The sequence below is a fragment of the Pararge aegeria genome, chromosome 4 (genome assembly GCF_905163445.1).
Source record: "Pararge aegeria chromosome 4, ilParAegt1.1, whole genome shotgun sequence".
Classification (NCBI taxonomy): Eukaryota; Metazoa; Arthropoda; class Insecta; order Lepidoptera; family Nymphalidae; genus Pararge; species Pararge aegeria.
The window spans coordinates 8733690-8752109 of NC_053183.1; the positions used below are offsets into that span (position 1 = coordinate 8733690).

The 18420-nt window shown below is 34.3% G+C and overlaps 1 protein-coding gene across 1 annotated transcript in view; it reads right to left on the minus strand.

The window, feature by feature from the left end:
- Positions 1-15822, minus strand: part of LOC120623513 — a 37668-nt gene extending 21846 nt beyond the window's left edge. Inside the window, exons 1-6 of the mRNA XM_039889563.1 lie at positions 15756-15822; positions 14160-14292; positions 4206-4296; positions 1596-1763; positions 705-833; positions 141-269 (exon numbers count right to left, since the gene is read on the minus strand). Coding sequence (XP_039745497.1) covers positions 141-269; positions 705-833; positions 1596-1763; positions 4206-4296; positions 14160-14292; positions 15756-15822 — 717 coding nt within the window. The remainder of the gene's footprint in view (positions 1-140; positions 270-704; positions 834-1595; positions 1764-4205; positions 4297-14159; positions 14293-15755) is intronic.
- Between the last annotated feature and the right edge of the window lie 2598 nt (positions 15823-18420).

The following is an 18420-nucleotide window of genomic DNA, read 5'->3' on the forward strand; positions in this document are numbered from 1 at the left end:
CTGCATAATGGCATGTCAGCGAGTTATCGCAATCCATAAATAAGTAGTTATATGTCAACACATACATGTTGTACTCGTATACATATATAATACCTGTGAAGCAGGCGTTAAGTATTGGCGAATGTCCCTAAAAGCCTTACCTGTAACTCCTTGTCAGTGTAGTAGTGTAGACTGGCATACTGGGCCACTTTGTCTTCGGCGACACCTACACGCGGCGCGGTAAATATTCTTGGCCCCTTGCACGCTTGAGACGCCTTCAGGCACAAATTCTGCACGACCACACAGAAATCACTTAAAATACATAATGGTGATAATAACGCTGTTTATTTACACGACAACACATGGTATTTACGTTGAGTAGCTTCGCAGAATTTACGCTACCAGCGATTACGTCGTTCCGTTGAAATGGGGGAAAGGGGCAACAATTTTCTAATTTTTCTGCATTCATAACGTTCTCGACATTCTAAAATTATTCTTGGCTTGTTCTTAGGAGTGAAGCTCACTATTTAATTGTACTAGCGAGGTTAGCACACAAGTTTGACAGTTCTTATCTCATCCGTCCTTAGCCAGCAGTGTCGTTAATTAACTTTTCAGCAACAATTAATATTTTAAGTTTAACCTCAAAAACGCATTAAATCAGTACCTAGCACACTTAAAGAGTAAAATAAATAATTCTTCTAATAAAAGTTAGTTTACCAACTCACCTCAAAGTAATCAGTGCCAGGTGTATCGACTAGTTGCACAAAATGTTGCGCAGTGCGTCGATCTGAATCACTGAGCGCACATCTCATGCTACCATACTCATATTCCGCAGAACGGCACGGGAACTTTTTCTATTCAAGAAAAAAAACGAATTGAAAAAACGATTCGATGAATAAATACGAACGGACAAATGTGTACATAACTTTTGCAATATATGGAATCATATTTTAAGCTTATTTCTTTTCAGTTTATTGAACTCAATTTTAAAGAATGGATTTGGCGATATTTAGTAATAAATCGAGGCAAAAGCTTGAAGTTCGTGATGCGACCCGTGTCAATTTCTTACACGGGAAGTGTGAATTATTTTCATTATTTATTTTAAGTTCAAACATTTGTAATATATTTCTAAAAAAGGATGACCCTCACTGTTTGCTACATAAATATGTAGCAAACAGTATAATATAAATATATTCCTTTTATGTTCATTACTTTTTTTGTGGGACGAAGATAAAAATTCATTCGATCCCTTCTGCGTAAGCAATTTATAACAATACTACTTACAACACACAGACCTACTCGTATAATGAAAAATGTCAGAATCATTCTCATTCAAATAAGATACAATATCTTATACAATACAAAATAGCAATCGACTGTATAAACTTACATAGTTTCAGGTTTCTACCCTCTAGTCACCTCGACTCAATAAGACCCGTATCATTTCACTGTATCTCCAGAAGTGGGACAGTGCCGTAAATATAAATTGAATAGATATAGCCGACATTGAAAAGGCGTTGCGCTTATAAATAGTGGAAACACAAATCGCCTCGAACGTAAAGGTATGCTCATAAAATTATAGGTTCGGAGTAATTCAAACTAAGTGGCTTCATTACCTCATTGAGGCAGGCAGCGAGGCAGGCCTCCTTAGTGGAGGTGTAGATAATACTATTGTCCAGTCCCCGGAGCGCCTTGCCTGGCACCCTTTCGAATGCCCAAGGCCGGAGGCACAGATTTTCTGACCGCACTTGGAGTTTCACCATGTAGTATGTGTTGACTGAACGCTGTGAAATATAAATTACTATAATTACTATGTTCCAGGCAATATTTAATGGCAAATTATTCCGCCAACCCGCATTGGCGCAACATGGTGGGCTTTAAAAACCTCTCTTAAGAGAAAGAAGGGTATGCAGTAGGACGTTAATAGCCACATGATGATCACGATCGCAAACAGTAGATAGTTTTGGTAACGTTTCTAGAGCAATAGTATTTTCCTGTTTTTACTGCGGGTTCGAATACCAGATTATGAAGTCAACTCAGAGCTGGTATTATGGAAATGAGTTGGTTGTCAATAACTAACTTGTCAATGAATAAAAAAACAACTTCAATCATGACATGAGTGTATAAATTTCATGCACTCCATCTGCCAAACAGAATAATATTCACTTAACCACGATATTTATCTCAGGTGTTGGCTATTGTATAATAGAATACTACACGGCAACCACAGGAAATTTATGGAAAACTTTTTTGCTACCAGTTATATAAATTATTGAAACACCTAGGTTGTAGGGCTATCTGATATCACAAGCGAAACCAGCTTCGTATGTTGCGAACGATACACGTAATAAACTTTCGAGCCCACGCAGGCATCGCGTCCTTTTATTTTCATTGTTGCATAAAATAAACAAAACAATATGTACCTACTGAGTTGCATCACTTAGCACAGAATTTATAGTCTAACCGCTCATTAGTTCTGAAAGCGAATAACGGATTATCTAAGCTACTGTTTACTTCGATAAGTAGATATATAGAACGCTTCCTGCTATAAAGTAGTTTTTTTGTTCAAACGTTAAGCCAAAGCAAAGTACATAAATTTCTTTATTTATTTTACTACAAGTAAGCCCTCGTTTTCTAAGACTGGCTAACCTTTTTTGGGTATCGCAGTTATATTAAAAACCTACCCCTAGTCGTTTCTATAAAGCATCGTACGCGAACTTTTTAGTTAGTAAGGTATCTAGCCATTAACTGTCTCCCATCTTATTAGACCAGGGCGAGGTTCCGCGAGGAAGTTCGACAAACCACGTATATATTATTTATAACGTGCATATCGAGCCATAAACATAGTGAAAAAACAATTTAAGAACCTCTCCGTTCTAAGGTCCGTTAAAATAATAATAATAAATATACTACGACAATACAAACATCGCCATCTAGTCCCAAAGTAAGCGTAGCTTGTGTTATGGGTACTAAGATAACTGATAAATATTTTTTACCAATAATATACATAAATACTTATAATATATAGATAAACACCCAGACACTGAAAAACATTCAGTTTCATCACACAAATATTATCCAGTTGTGGGAATCGAACCCACGGCCTTGGACTCAGAAAGCAGGGTCGCTGCCCACTGCGCCAATTGGCCGTGCAAAAATTAAATGTAATAAAAAATATATGGAATAAGCAGAAGTAAATAATTTATATCAGTTTTAACCTCTTTTATTTGGCTAGTTAGTTGGTTTGGTTAGTACCAGGTATTAAAAAAAATATTTACCTCTACGTATGCAAATCGCTGAGAGAGAACGGTTTTATGATATGGGTTTATAATCGAAATTACCGCGAAGGAAGGGTACAAAGGAAATGGCCTATTAGAATAAATCTATGGAGTAAACCATTGAATGCAAAATGTATAGGATTAAGTCTTAACGAGGACTTTTCCTGGATCTTAAAACATGTTAGTCGACTTAATCTGAATTGTTAATGCAGTATCGACATTTCCAGCTAATTGGCAATGTCTAGGCCACCGAATAAGCAAGCCTAAATGGTCCTATCTATAGAAAGATTTATTCCGCTATAGGCCGTGCATTCCGCAGCCATGGCTGTTTGCTAAAACATTGTGGTTTTTAATCATAGAAAAAAAAACCTTAAAAAAAAACTACAGTATGAACTGAATTGACGTGATATTCGAGTATCAACGAATAAGATTCGGTCATCTTCATCGTTTGAGACTAAAGCGCATCACTTATGTACTTACCCATATTTAGTCCTAAGCGACTTAATCCGCGTGCGACATCTAAACAACATACCACGACCAACCGCGTCGCGCGCGTTGGTTGGTCGAATAGCAGAATAACATCGTTTTCTCTGCTCCGAAAGGTCGGAGAATCAGGTTAAATATTTCTCATGATAGGCTACCGAATATTAAACTAATTTTCAACTTCGAATGGTAGGACCAGAGATTAGGTAAAGTAAATGATTGAACGTAGGAACCTAAAAAGATCTCAATTTTGTTTTCGGAAGGTATTTGCGGATACAGTTTTATAAACTTAACAATCTTTGGCTTGACCCGGGAATTGAACCCAGTACCATTGACGCTACAGGTAAACGAAGCAGATTTATCAGTAAATCATCATCATCATCAACCCAATACCGGCCCAATATACCGCACGGGTCTTCTCACAGAATGAGAAGGGTTTAGGTCAAGTGCGGATTAAAAATATACCTGCGGTATGGCCATAGGATTATTTGCTTGGGTGTCATTTTGCAACAAACACCGCGTCTCTTGCACTGGAGTCAACGGATTCAACACGAAACTGAAACAAAAACACATCATTATCTTACATGAAAAGTTAACGTATATTTAACAGCCGATTTCAAACAAAATGTAACGGCATATGCCATGTGGTATATTACCGTAATCAATGTAATAAATCACACTATATGGTCTCATCATAGAAGCTTAAAACAGGTAAAATGTATGAGTTTCCAAAAAATTATACGTAACTCGCAATTCCTCGTGGTATCCCTCGCATTATCTATGTAATATATTAGCAACGCAGATACCTCACACAGAGACGTTATTTATCCATTTTTATATTATGAAGTTTTCATCAACCCCTTAACTATGCGACCAAAGAACATGCCGCAAAAGATAAGATTGAAATGAGATAGCCTTAGCCGTTATATACGTTTTATAAAAATCTTCTTACTAATAAGCTGTCTTTTAGGATGATTATTTTTCCGACCCAAATATCGACCAATAGAATTGCACCATTCGACGTCACGTGGTACAACCTACATGGTATTATACTGATAATTTTTTGAAAATTTTCTCTGGTAGTTGCTATATATATTTTGCTATATTTATTCATTATGAAATTCTTATTTGTTAACTGTACATTTCGTCTCATGGTGCAATTCTATTGGCCGACATTTGGGACGGAAAAATAATCCCCCGAATACCACACGAGCTTCAAAATTATCTGGCATTTCCCTCAAGGTTCCCTGCAAACAAATAAAGTCGTCAAGTTTTTCAGGACCTGAAAAACTTGAATCCTTCATTTGTTTGCAACGAACCTATCGGTGAATATTTTTTCCCAAAAATGACGATTGGAAAACACATTATTATTTTTATTTTGTTTTCGACATAAATGCGTTAAAGAGGCTTATTTATAAGATCTAGGAATTAACTCCTGGAAACTATGCATACCTACTCATTGTTTCCTTTAGTTGACCTTTTTTTTTTAATTTCTACTAAAGACCAGTATTATTATTTTTATAACATAGTTTTTTTTGTATGACTGACGATTTCAACAACGACCGCGGATAAAACAGATTGCGAAAATATTCTTCCAAGCCAGAATAAAATGTTCAAGGCTGAATTTGAACAATTATTTCCGAAACGAAATATATCCTATATTACTTCTGTCTAACGATGAAACCGTTATTAAAATCGGTTTAGTACTTTCAAAGTTTATCGATGACAAGTAAACAAACAACCACAGAATATTTCCTCTTTATATAATTAGTATAGATAAAGAAGTATATATAAAACTGCGTACGGTAAATTAAATAAAGTTGTTAACCGTGCTATAACTTATAATAAATGATATATAAGCAACCGGAACGGAACCACCGAGCAGGGAAAATGTATGAGGTTTATCTCGGGATTGTAAAAGATATAATTTAGAAGAGTTTAACATTTACTAGATGAGATAGAGAGCAATGCACCGGGAAGTGGGACCGGCTACCGCGAACGCGCTAAGTAAAGCTGCCTGCACATTCGGTACAAGCTAGTTTTACTCTTTTATATTCAAAAACAGCATATATATACTCAGGCGCATGGTTGTCAGTCGTTTCTATAAAATATTTACAGTATTTCTATTAGTGAAAACTTGAACGAAATCTCTGAAGTAGTTTGTGATTATAGCAAATACAAAATAATCTATCACGACCTCCCTGGTGCAGTCTATGGTCTGTACGAATATTTCGGGTCTGGACTGGTCGGAAGTTACGGCCGTGGCTAGTTACCCTACCGGCAAAAAAATGCCGCCGAACGATTTAGCGTTACGGTACGATGTAGCGTAGAAACTGTTTAGGGTTTAATAAATTACCGGACCCCTACCACCACCAAGTGGTATAAAAAATGAACAGCTATACTTAGCTTACATTCTATTTCCATTGGTGAAGACTTTAACCAAATAATATTTTTATTATACTCGTATAATAGACTAAACAGCTGTCGCTATAACATTTCTTGTGCTCTTTGTCTTTTTGATGTAATATGTTTGCACTTTTTCACATGAGCGCTTTCAAATGAACATTTCGGTCGGTAGGAAGGTCACTAGCCGCGGCCGAAGCCTCTCACCAGACAAATTAGAACTTTAGTCATACAAACTTGCGATCATACCTCACTGACAATGCAACTTCAAAACAAACTTACCAATACAAACATATAAACACGGTAATGAGCAAAAACCCACAGGCTACAATCTCGTGTCATAATATATTTATTTCTTACAATGTCAATGATAGATGGTGAAGCAATTTCATCACGTATATTCAACATAATGTGAATGATAGGTGTTCCAGCAATTTCTTCATATAAAAGGGTACTCGCGTTAATGCCTTTGCATTCGTCTTAATGACACCAGATCGCGCGTTACACTTACTGCCTGTATAACGGAGCTGTTTACCGTTCTAACCTGATATTTTATATTTTATCTCTCGGCCTATGTAGCTAACAGGAAGGTTTTAAATCAATCCTAAGGTAATTTATTACGTAATGAAATATGCTGCAGGAATAACCTTGATACTTCATTTAACGTCATTTATGACCCGCTGTCTATTACTGTATACATGTTTAACCTAGAAATTGGGATACAGCTAGGTAACATGTGGTTCCTGCCGCAGTTTATTTTAACTAAATTAATTTAAATTTTTTATCGGTGCCCTGCCATTCAAAATGGCTTCCAACAATCTGTTCCTTCGCCTCGGTGCAATGAATCTTGTTACATTTTAAAAGTTTTAGAAATCAATCATTTAACATCGCCTTGTATGTTTAGAAAATGTTTAAAAACCAATTAGCAAAACGACCCTGTGAAAATATTTACTTTCGTTCGCATGAATATTAATTTAAAGTTGCTAAAAATAGCTCTTTGACCTCACATAATTTATCAAATGTGTACACTGTCGGCGGTCAAGGACGAAAGCAAGCGAATATTAATCACATTGATTCACTTTCTCTCATAACCATTACATTTGGATGAAAGAATCGTATGCAAAAAATATTGTATGCTTGCTGAATTGTATCTACGTGTACCCAAAGTTCATTACGCTTTTTTATACATTGGCGATTTCTATACTGTTAAGTTTACGAACGAGCGAAACGAAACTGCAATTCGTCTACCGCTCTCCAACCATAAGTCCATCAATACCGTATATATTCTGAACTAAGGCGTTGCTTACTTAAAGTCAAAGTCAAAAATATCTTTATTCAATCAGGCCCATAAGTGGAACTTTAGATCGTTTGCGTAAACGTATTCAACTCCCAAATAACAAATATTAGGTGTGAATCTAAATATTAGGTGTAATCCTATAAAAACCTGTGACTTAAAATTTAGGGTAGTTAGAGTCTCTTAGTACTATATAAGACTTCGTTTGGAACGAAATAGAATACAACGCTATTTAATTTTAAGTCAACCGTAATATTTGATTGTTTGGAAAACTATCATACTAACTGCTTTAGAGATATTATATCCCGGGGTATATCTAAAAACAGCTTCATTTCTAATGTATAATAAGTTAAAATGCTGCAGTTAAAATAGCTTTATGATTTGTTTAAGTAGTAAGGGGGCGTCCATAAATTACGTGAGGTGTTTTTTTAAAGGAGAATGCCGGAACACGGTTTCGTTTGGTGCCTTATTCAAATTGGTATCAAAAATTAAGTTTTTATTTTTAAAAAAAACCTCTCAAATCTCAAGCCTTGGTTGGGTAGATGAGATTTGACTCGACCCCCTTCCCCCCCTTAAACATCTCACGTATTTTATGAACCCCCCGTAATTAATATATTTTCTTCTAACATAAATACGTAACAATATAAGTTACAAAAAGTTCATTTCTAGAAAAACCAAGGCCAAGAAGGCTGGAAATAAGAACAATCTTTTTTTACTGTACCTTCAAATAACGATTCGTTAAACTTTTTCGGTTTTTGTATTTTTTTTACTTGATATTCCCTATTCTAGAAGACTCGGACTTTCGGATGTAACTCGTGGCAATTCAATCAAGCATGAACTTTGCACCGCTCGGTACTTATGTAAACTCTATTTTTTCTTACATGTCTGATTATGTAAACAATCTATTTATTACTTTTCATTCTAAAGATCGTTTTGACAATATTAAAATAACAAAAGCATAAAGAGTATTATATTTCTTTTATATGTTTTTATTGGTTTCAACACATTCGTTATTCTTCTTCTTTCTTTACACTAAAAAATAATGAAAATATTGTATACATAATGGTACAAGTTAGAAAAATTGCGCTATAGAATACTTAAGACAAAAGTGTTAATCTTACTAAAAATGGATGAGACTTCTACTGGTTATACTATCTACCTACTAAAAATAATCTTTATACATAATAAGCAAGCTTGAAGTAGAAAAAGGAATTATCTTAACCGCTTTTTCATTTAAACAGTAAGCAATTAGTTTGAACGTATAAATAGCTTCTTATTATAAATCTCAAGTTAACAAGTTCGACGAGGTGCATCAGTAACAAAATACCAACACGTCAGTTAAAAAAGTGATATGATTAATGCACAAAGCCCTTAGACTAATGATATTGGCTTTGATCTTTAGTATTGCAACCACTGTAATAAATCGTTAGATTACAATCAGCAATGTTAACATGTTTTTTTTTCAAACCAACTATTATATTTAGACTAGCTTTAAACTCCTAGACTAGCTTTTTTTTGTTTTGTTCCTATAGAGGTTATATTTGTAATTTATGTTTATTATTTAAGTATTATTTTTGTACACCCTAACTTGTAACTTATTCTTTAACTTCATGTACTCAATTTGATTTGGTAGGTTGCCTGGTAGAGACCGCTTTTAAGCGATAAGGCCGCCTATTGTACCTTTTCTTCTTTATTTTAATTGTGTATTTTTCTTTTTTTAATGCTTTGTATTGGTCTAATTTGCTGTACAATAAGGTGTATTTGATTGTGTAAGTACGTGGGCAGGTTCAATAGTTGTATGTGGTGAGCGGCTGATAAATTAAAATCCTCGTATGATCCTCGAACATTTTTGCCCCAGTTATTCCCATTCACAAAAAAATGATAAACTCATTAGCTTTATTTACAAATTTTTCGTGTAAATACTTCTAAGTTATGAGGAACAAATATAAATATGTGGGAGTCTGTCGTTTGATAAGACGGCAAAACCTACTTAGAAAACTATGTACCACATACCTATCATTTGTCAAAGCTCGCATCATAAAATTTTATAACTCTATAACCTGTATAGAACGGACATATCAAATGTACTCCATGAGAAGCTCGACAGCATACATCATACATTATTTCTGTAGCGGGCTACTACGAGCTATCATTACCGGCGCCTGAGCGCTCTAAACGACGCATCAATCATAGCTGAAATTGTAAAGTAGCGCGCATATCGGTGCATTTCATCTTGCTCTCTAAACACTTCGATATGTTATGATCGAGCAATGAATGAATGAACGGTGTTTTCTGATAAATTATTGCAAATTTAACCGAATTCTGATATTACGCGTGTAAACTCTGTAGATCTGCGTCGTTTCTGGGGCAATTATTTGACCTTTTTATGTAGAAAAAGTTAAATTGTGTCGACTGTGTGGTATTACGAGAATTTCACTCATTACCTATGTTTGAGGTATTTTTAAATATCTTCAGTAATACTCAAATTTATTTACAATTTTTTCGTCTTAAAGTTCTAATAGGCTGAATGACTGGTGTTCTGGCTCGTTCGTATAAGAAAAACTTGCGATATGTCAATCTTTTATCTAGTTTACTTTACAGTTACTTTTATCCAAACTACTGTAAAATAAACTCGTATGTTATGTACGTTATCACCTTCGTCGTGTTTTCAATTAAAAAAGTTTTAAAAAGTCGAATAGATCCCACTTAAAAGTTTTTAATATTATGGGTAGATAATTTTTCTTCAACTATCTAGTCTATATTATCAAAAAAACAATTTTCAGAAAAAAACTGACTTTCTTATACAACTAAAAAGCAAAAAATAAATATTTTTAAGACGGTGCCAAGTAAAATGTACAAAGTTATTATATATATATTGTATTCCTTTTTATAAGATAAGATTCCGAAGAATTGAGAACATCCTCCTTTTTAAAGTCGGTTAAGAATTCACAATTCAATTTTCCCAGCAGTGGGATATTACTTCAGTACATTATGATGACTGCTGTCATATTGTTTTTTTATGCGCCATTTTCTTGCTCTTTATAGATCTCTTATTCATAATAGATATTATTATAAACATATGAACGTTTGATTCGATGTGGGTGTTTATTAATAACTCTGTTGCATAAAATAACCTACTCACATTACAAGAGGACTTTTTACTTATAGATTATTATGCTCGGAAATACAACTCGACGATCTTGGATCTTTCCACATTCAATTGATTGAATGCATTGCATTATCACTTCCCATCGACCATTTCTAGAATAGATAATTTATTGTATCTATGAAAAAAATATTAATTTTCCGTATTCTAGTTTTATCCAATGTTAGAGTGATTTTTTGAAGTAAAATTCTAATACTTATTAAGACTATCGATAAATCTTACAAAAACTCTCTCAGATTATATATTTCATTAATATCGGACCGTCATTTTTAGAAATATCGGTCTTCGAAATCAATCAATAAATTGTAAATTTAATGATTGATTTCCAAGACCGATATTTATCTACAAATACGATAAGACAAGACCGATATTCATCTATAAATACAATCTATATATATCTACAAAATTATATCTTATCGTCTATGATGTTACAAATATGTTTTAAAATCAAAATATCAAGGTCCTTGTGTTACAGTTATCTATAAATTGAATTACAGCCATAAGCAATAGATGAACTATTGAATTATGAATAGGTTTTATTTTGTGCACCGAATGTCGCATCTTTGCTATTATTTTTTTTAATTCATTTATAGAATTTAATAAACGTGATGCAGAATTTTGATATAATCATGGATAAACGACCACGTCCATCATTAGAAAACAGAGATACTATCATCCTGGCATCTCGATGAAGACAACGGGTCACGATCCTTGAAATACTTTTATTTTTTGCCTCTGAGTTGACAGAATCTTAACTTTCGAGTTCACTTGATGCTTTTACAAAACAATATATTTTGTAAACTAAAGTAGCTCTCAAATTATAAGCTATTCTCTTAAGAGAGAGATCCTGATTACCTATTCTGGTTATTTTAAGGGAACTTGAGTCGAAGATGTTCTCCTGTTCTAAATAACTATAAATGAATGAAGAATTATATAAACAGATGACTGTTTATATAATTATTCTCAACTCGCATGTATGTCACTCTTTTTCGGTGGGTCTCTGGATGGTTAAGATTAAATATTAAGTGGTTCTGCCTAAGTTTTATTACGTTATGGATATGAAGACGGTGGACAGGGCAATGTGTTAAACTGGAAGTTTCACGGAAATAAATTTTACGCCATTTTTTGTCTCAAAAATAGTTGCTATGTAGCGATGAGGTAGTCAAATTCTGTATTTCCTTAATTGTGCTATTTTCTGTTTTTCTTCGAAGCTAAATGTAAAATATGGCTTAATTTTATCATGGTACACTAGGGTAAATTGTGAAATCTCTCATTGTCTTACGTGTCTGAAAACCATGATACATTTTTGACGATTGTATTTTCCATAACATCAGAAACTGTTACAGTTTATTATAGTACGGAATAAGGAAGGTGCGTTATTCCAAGCCGCTGTAGAGGTCGTTATCTCTGAAGGAACGTACCGCGGGGAACAGTTAGCAATTGTTAATATCGCATCGCTCCGTTCCATTGTCAGATCGCTTTTTCTTTGGACAGATTGATTCGTGATACGTTGTATTAGTACAATACTAAATTAGAAGCGGGAAGGTTCCGTCTCGATAATTGAATTGAATACCTACCGAATTGATTTTATTTCGATCCCGTTCATACTGTTTCCGAGGAATGTAGCTCTGTACTGTTAGGCTATAGTATAAGACAATTTGATTTTTTTCGCTAGGTTTGATCAGACAAGTTGGAATGCATTATGGTTCGAAGCAATTTTTTATTGATTAATTCCAACAATGACTATACTTCTTCATTAATCAAACCATCTACTGCGCCTTTAGTCCAGCAGTGGACTGTTATAGGCTATTGATAAACGCATGAATGAATTCACTTTTATTTTACACTAAATATACATATAGAAAAATTATAAATAAAAATTTAACAATACAATTTGGCGGCCTTATCGCTACCTAGCGATCTCTTACAGGCAACCAAAGGCGTAAAACAGCTCAAGAAGAGAGATAGGTGGTTCATATAAATAAACATATATATTTGCATATCTTAATATATATAAATCTCCTGTCACGATGTTTGTCCGCGATGGACTCCTAAACTACTTAACCGATTTAAAATTAAATTGGCTCACCGTGAGCGGTCTGGTCCAACTTAAGAGATAGGATAGCTTAGATCTTTAATTATAGTCACAATTTTATTTTATTGCAAATTATTTGTCTATAATTAACAGTCACATGTTATATATATATATACTACTATACTCATTTAAAGCTTACCGATACTGAATACTTTAAAAACAAAATCAAACGCAGACGAAGTCGCGGGCAACAGCTAGTATATCTATATATACATATTGATTGATTATTACAGAGCCAATTGGCTTTAATCATTCGAGTGCACTGGTAAAAGTACAACTACCTAAAAATTCGTGAATGAAGTAACTAGTAAGTATACCTATCTTTATTTCTCTTAAAGTTTAACTAAGTATAGACTTAATGACACATACATTTATCTACGAATTCATAATAATTTACTGAAGCATAATAAATTAAACTTTAGATGCAGGAACTCAATCAAATGCGGCATTTTAAAATGTCATTATCATTAATATGTAGATAATTATAAAATTTGCTTATTTAAGTATGTATTAGAAATTTTAAATTCATTTCATCATTTATCATTCGACTTTATTAATGTGTCAGTATTTACTTTAGATAATATTTTATCCTAAATTATAGCTATTGCACGAACGAATGAAAGTTTCTTTAGAATAACACGATTTTCTCTAATAATGAATATGTAGCCATTAAATTTATCTGTGCAGCGAAAATTTCTCCATATAATTGCGGTCGATCGGATTGGCGGTCGCCGTTAGAAAATCGGTTAATAATATTAAATTGAATATGAGTTCAAACCGCCAATAGTCATGAAATCAACTTCCAAATGGTACGCTGGCAATAATCTATTGAAGACGTATGCGATCACTTTTACTGTTATCCAATTTAGAGCGAGTGTTGGTTTCCGCTTTTACACGGTTTGTGGCTGCGAGAAACACATTGTAATAAAGCAGAGACCGTGTCATTGGAATGCCTTGAGTGCGGAGGTCTCGATATTGGCAGACTGACACACATTCCGATGCCCGTATCCCGACCTTTCAAGAACATATCAGATCTGATTTCCCTGATGTCCAGAGATTAGTGAATCCTCACGTCAATCGGATCTTATCTCAGACATTTAGGTTAGGCGTGATCAGAGATATCTAAGATATACTGCCAGTTGTTTGTGATCACTCAAAGAATGACAAGTCATCATTTTGATTAGAAATTCTGGTTGCAAACTTTCATGTTAGTTTTGATAATTACGATTTCTTTTACGATTGCTTTCGTTGCTGCTTCGTTTTCTATAAATGTTTCACTAAACGACCAAAGTGAATGTTAATGAATCACATCAACATTAGATTAAAACTATTGATTCGGACAGTTACGATAGTAATATTTAAATTTTAATTGTTAGTTTTAGTTTAGATGTGTGCATTTATATCGATTCTAAACGATCAATGACCGATCGATGTAATCGATACGAATCTTAGTTTAAATACCTAAAAGACGCAGCCTGACAGTCTGGTTCTTCTCTGCACCATCCCTGACACTCGTAGAGTGAGAGGTTTCGCACGGTGTAGTACGCAGTGCCCGAAAAATCGACATCCGTCAGCTTCTCGAATGCGATTCGACCTGAAACAAATCAATTGTTAATACTCATAAACTCATTTAGCTCGTTACGTAATATTTTGAATGGCTGATGAAATAACAGTGTTTTTTGTTGAATTGTCTGCAAACTTGCAGCGTAGTAAGTTTAACATTTTTGTCTCATGTCCTCCTGTCCGGTGATCATGATTAATGTGTGATTACGTTATGCCTATTTTAAGCTGACTATAATAAAAAAGTTATAAGTTTTATTTGCAAACATTATTTTGTTCCAGTGGTAACTATTTAGAGCGAACACTCAATTTTCCTAGTAGGTACCTACTAAATTTTGAATAAAACATTTTATTTCACACTTTTTTTTCTGGTTTATGAGTACAATGGCTTATTTCACTAAGTTATATCCACGTTATAATATCAAAGAAATATACTAATTCCGTGCATTGTGCAAGTATACCTTATCGCAAGTTTTCAGTGTCTTAATAAAGGTCTCTATCATTCAGGATCATTCACGATAAGAACAACGGCTCCAAACTGAATTAATTTTTAATACGATTATAGATTACTGAACAATTTAAGTCCTTACTAATATTACAAATGCTAAAGTTTGTTTGTTTGTCCTTCTTTTACGTCGCAACCAATCATCTGGACGGAGAGTAACATGGCCTTTTTATCCCAGAAAACCCAGTGTATAAAATAAAAATGCCGTAAAAGTGCGATAGAGCTTATTATTTTAGTAAGTTTATAAGTTAAGCTCTCGTTATTGAAGTATCGGTACTCCATATTTGTTTTAAGCAAATACATTTCATAAAGTGTAGATAACCGCTAGTCGCGGAAGCAGACAAGTCTGGGAACATGGAGTACCCACCAAGTGGGTTTGTCTAAACATTCACAATGAAGTGCAAATAGCTCCTGTAGTGCATTCTCCCATGTATTGTGTGTTAAGTGACTGTCGTATATGCTTGCTTATCTGTGAATACGGTGACTATTAATATAGGACAGAGATTTTGCTATGTATAATTGGATACACAGTTAGTGCCGAGTCTTTACGGTTTCTTTATATTAAAGCGCGTGAAGTTTCTGATTCGCTTTGGTGAGACGTATAGAGTAATATAGCAGGGCCAATTTTGCTTTCTTAAAAATAATACTTTTTCATGATGCTGTAGGTTACCAAGGAACAAGAAGTTTAAGTACCCTAATCCAACCGCTAAAGTTGCCAAGGCCGAAATAAGAGGTACTATGCCAACAAGACCAGTGGATGTCAGGTATCAACATTTTGCATATAAAAACTAGCTACTGGGAAAGTAGAAAGCCCGAAGAGTTAATTAGAACCGTTATCAAATAAAAAAATGTTAAGAATTCTGTAGGACATGTAGACATTAATATATATAAGGTAATAAAGTCGACGAGTTTTTAGGGTTCCGCTGTGCTCGGTGGACCTTTTTGAAGTCAGCTCAAAAATAATATACTGAATGGGTAAATGCTCTACTTACTAAGTACGAATGACGACTGCAACAGTAGTAAGGCTATCCGTGCCAGGCCCAGATATTCGCCCCTCATACTGACACTTCAACCTGAAACAAATAAACAAAATATTAGGCTCTAATAAATAGTCGTTGTTAATAACGATGGCTTAAGCCAAGGAAATGCATCTGTCTTAGCATCTGTTCTAAGCATTATATTCTCTTAAATAGTTAGTTTTCCCATATTACATTATAAAAAAGCGTGTGTGCCACAAGTGTTTGTGTCGATATGACAATTCCAACATGGCGGATGTAATCGACAAACACATATAAGTAAAACAGAAAAATATAAATTAAGACAAATTTATTCAGTTTTGTATCAAATTCACGGTTTCTTTGTTGCGTATTTCGAAAAATAACAGGTTCTATACTGGTCCTTATATAGAAAAAAATACGAATACACTTTTCTACTCTTTTATTATATTAATTCTTATATTATAATGTATTAACTAAATGAACAAACGAAAAGTAAGCTTATGTTATTTCAAGTTAATATACTAGTCTCATGCTACAAAGTCATAAAAAAACACATTCTGAACTTGAAAGTATCTAAGTTTATCTGTGTTAAATCGTATGGCCTACAAATCAAAACAATCATTACACAAAAGTGATCTCTATCGTTAAAGGCTTTATCAGGGTTTTACAAACGAAAGGTCATAGAGCACAATGTTTATACTTAAGTGGAATAGAATGCACGAGCCACGAAGCCTACTTAATACTGAAATATAAAAAACTCAATTGTGCCGTGGACAATAAATAAAATCGAAAGTCGGTCAGCGATATGAGCCTTGACTTTGAACCTGTTATAAACATAATATACACGTTGCGTTCGTTTAATAAGCCATTCTGGCAGTATGAAATATCGCATCCGTACAATATAACTCATCATTTATTCATCCGTGTACCTACTACTAGTTTTTCATCCAGTGCGTGTATTAAACCCATGTAGTTTATTAAACTACCATTATCTTAAACTCAAAAGACTAGTGATTAGAACTTTGGCCTCCCTTTCGGGAGAACCGACTTCGATCCCCCTTTACTTTACGGAATTATTGACGTTTTTAATTTAGGAACTTAAATATCATTGGCTTTAACGGTCCACTATGGTGTCTGTGAGGAAACTTTCATATTTTTCATAATATTCCAAAAGACGTGTATACGAATCTATACATGCATAAAATCTTTTTTTTCAGATTTTATGTAGCTTATTTGAACAGCGTAACGCGAGCTTGTTGGCGTGCCGCGGAATGGGGCTCTGCCAGGAGAAGTTTGAACCTTAGGGCTCGAAGAAGCGAAGAGATCGACTGCCTAAGCACGCCTAACTTGAGGCCGAACCTCGGCTCAGAGTAAAGGGTTTTATACATCATAGGTGATTAATCCGCACGCCTCTGAGGCCGTGGTGTGAGCCCACGTCCGGATGTCGTCAGAAGTCAAGGGCCTCGTCTTCGCTGGTGAAGACGCTGTGCAGAGGTTGATTGTGTGTCCTGATAGGGAGCATTGTCAGTAGTAATCAGAGTCGTGAAGGATATGTGTAGGCCTCCTCTTATTGAGAGTGGCGCCAAGGATGGGTGAGTTGGAAAGAAGCTGCAACTATGAGAGGGTTGGGATAATTGGAGTGTCGGATAGAACTAAACATGGCCGCCTTGGTGGACGACGGCCTAAACCCTATTCACAATCCTTCTAGTAAGTAACTCGGTTTGGCATATATATTAATCGAACTGGGCCCAATAAGGACGACTCTATATACAAAAAAAAATCGTACATAGGTACACACAATAACCAGCCAAATACTATTTATCTAACGATCCTCCGTAGTCGAATGATACAATTTAGATTAAAATTTTTATAATCAGATGATCTTACAACACCTTTGATATTTATCTTATCATTTATGATTGTTGACAGTCATTTAGAAAGTTTATTTTTTTTGAAGTTTTTTTTTTATTATTTTAAGTAAATTACTTGTGGTGTTAATCGCGATACAGATGCGGGTCACGATAAACGAGCCTTCAGAGTTCAGGAAAGCTGTGACACAAATTTTCATTATTTTTTACATTGCAATATCGCTTTCACTAGGCTTTTTATAAAGCAGGCGAACGACCATCGATAAACGTGAAAGTAAAGCGATAGTTGTGTTCTTTACACCGAGAATATCTGAAATCATTTTTACTATGCATGTTTAATGAAACGCAGCTTTCGATTGCTTTTGTAACGGTCTACTAGATTTAACCACATTCAATAACAGTGAACCGGCGAATTGTTTGAATTGTTCGAGTTGTAATCTTTTTTTTTATAATTTATCTAAAATCACATCTGTACATTTTTAATATTTTTATGTACAATGATTATGATTGAATAAGATAGTTTTGAACACATATATAATTGTATTATTTTAAATATCAGGTTTGATATATTATAATAAATGTAACCCAATGATGGGGCTGATAAAATCCGTGTCCATATCGTATCGTAATCCATAAGACCCAATAATTTGCAAATAATAAAAAAAAAAAGATCACTAGCTTTAAACCAATAAGGTGGGAAAATACTTCATCGTAAGCTTGCATTTACGCGTGCCCCACAAAATTGCAATTAATTATAAGCATATTTCTCCGATGTAGGTATCATAAAATAT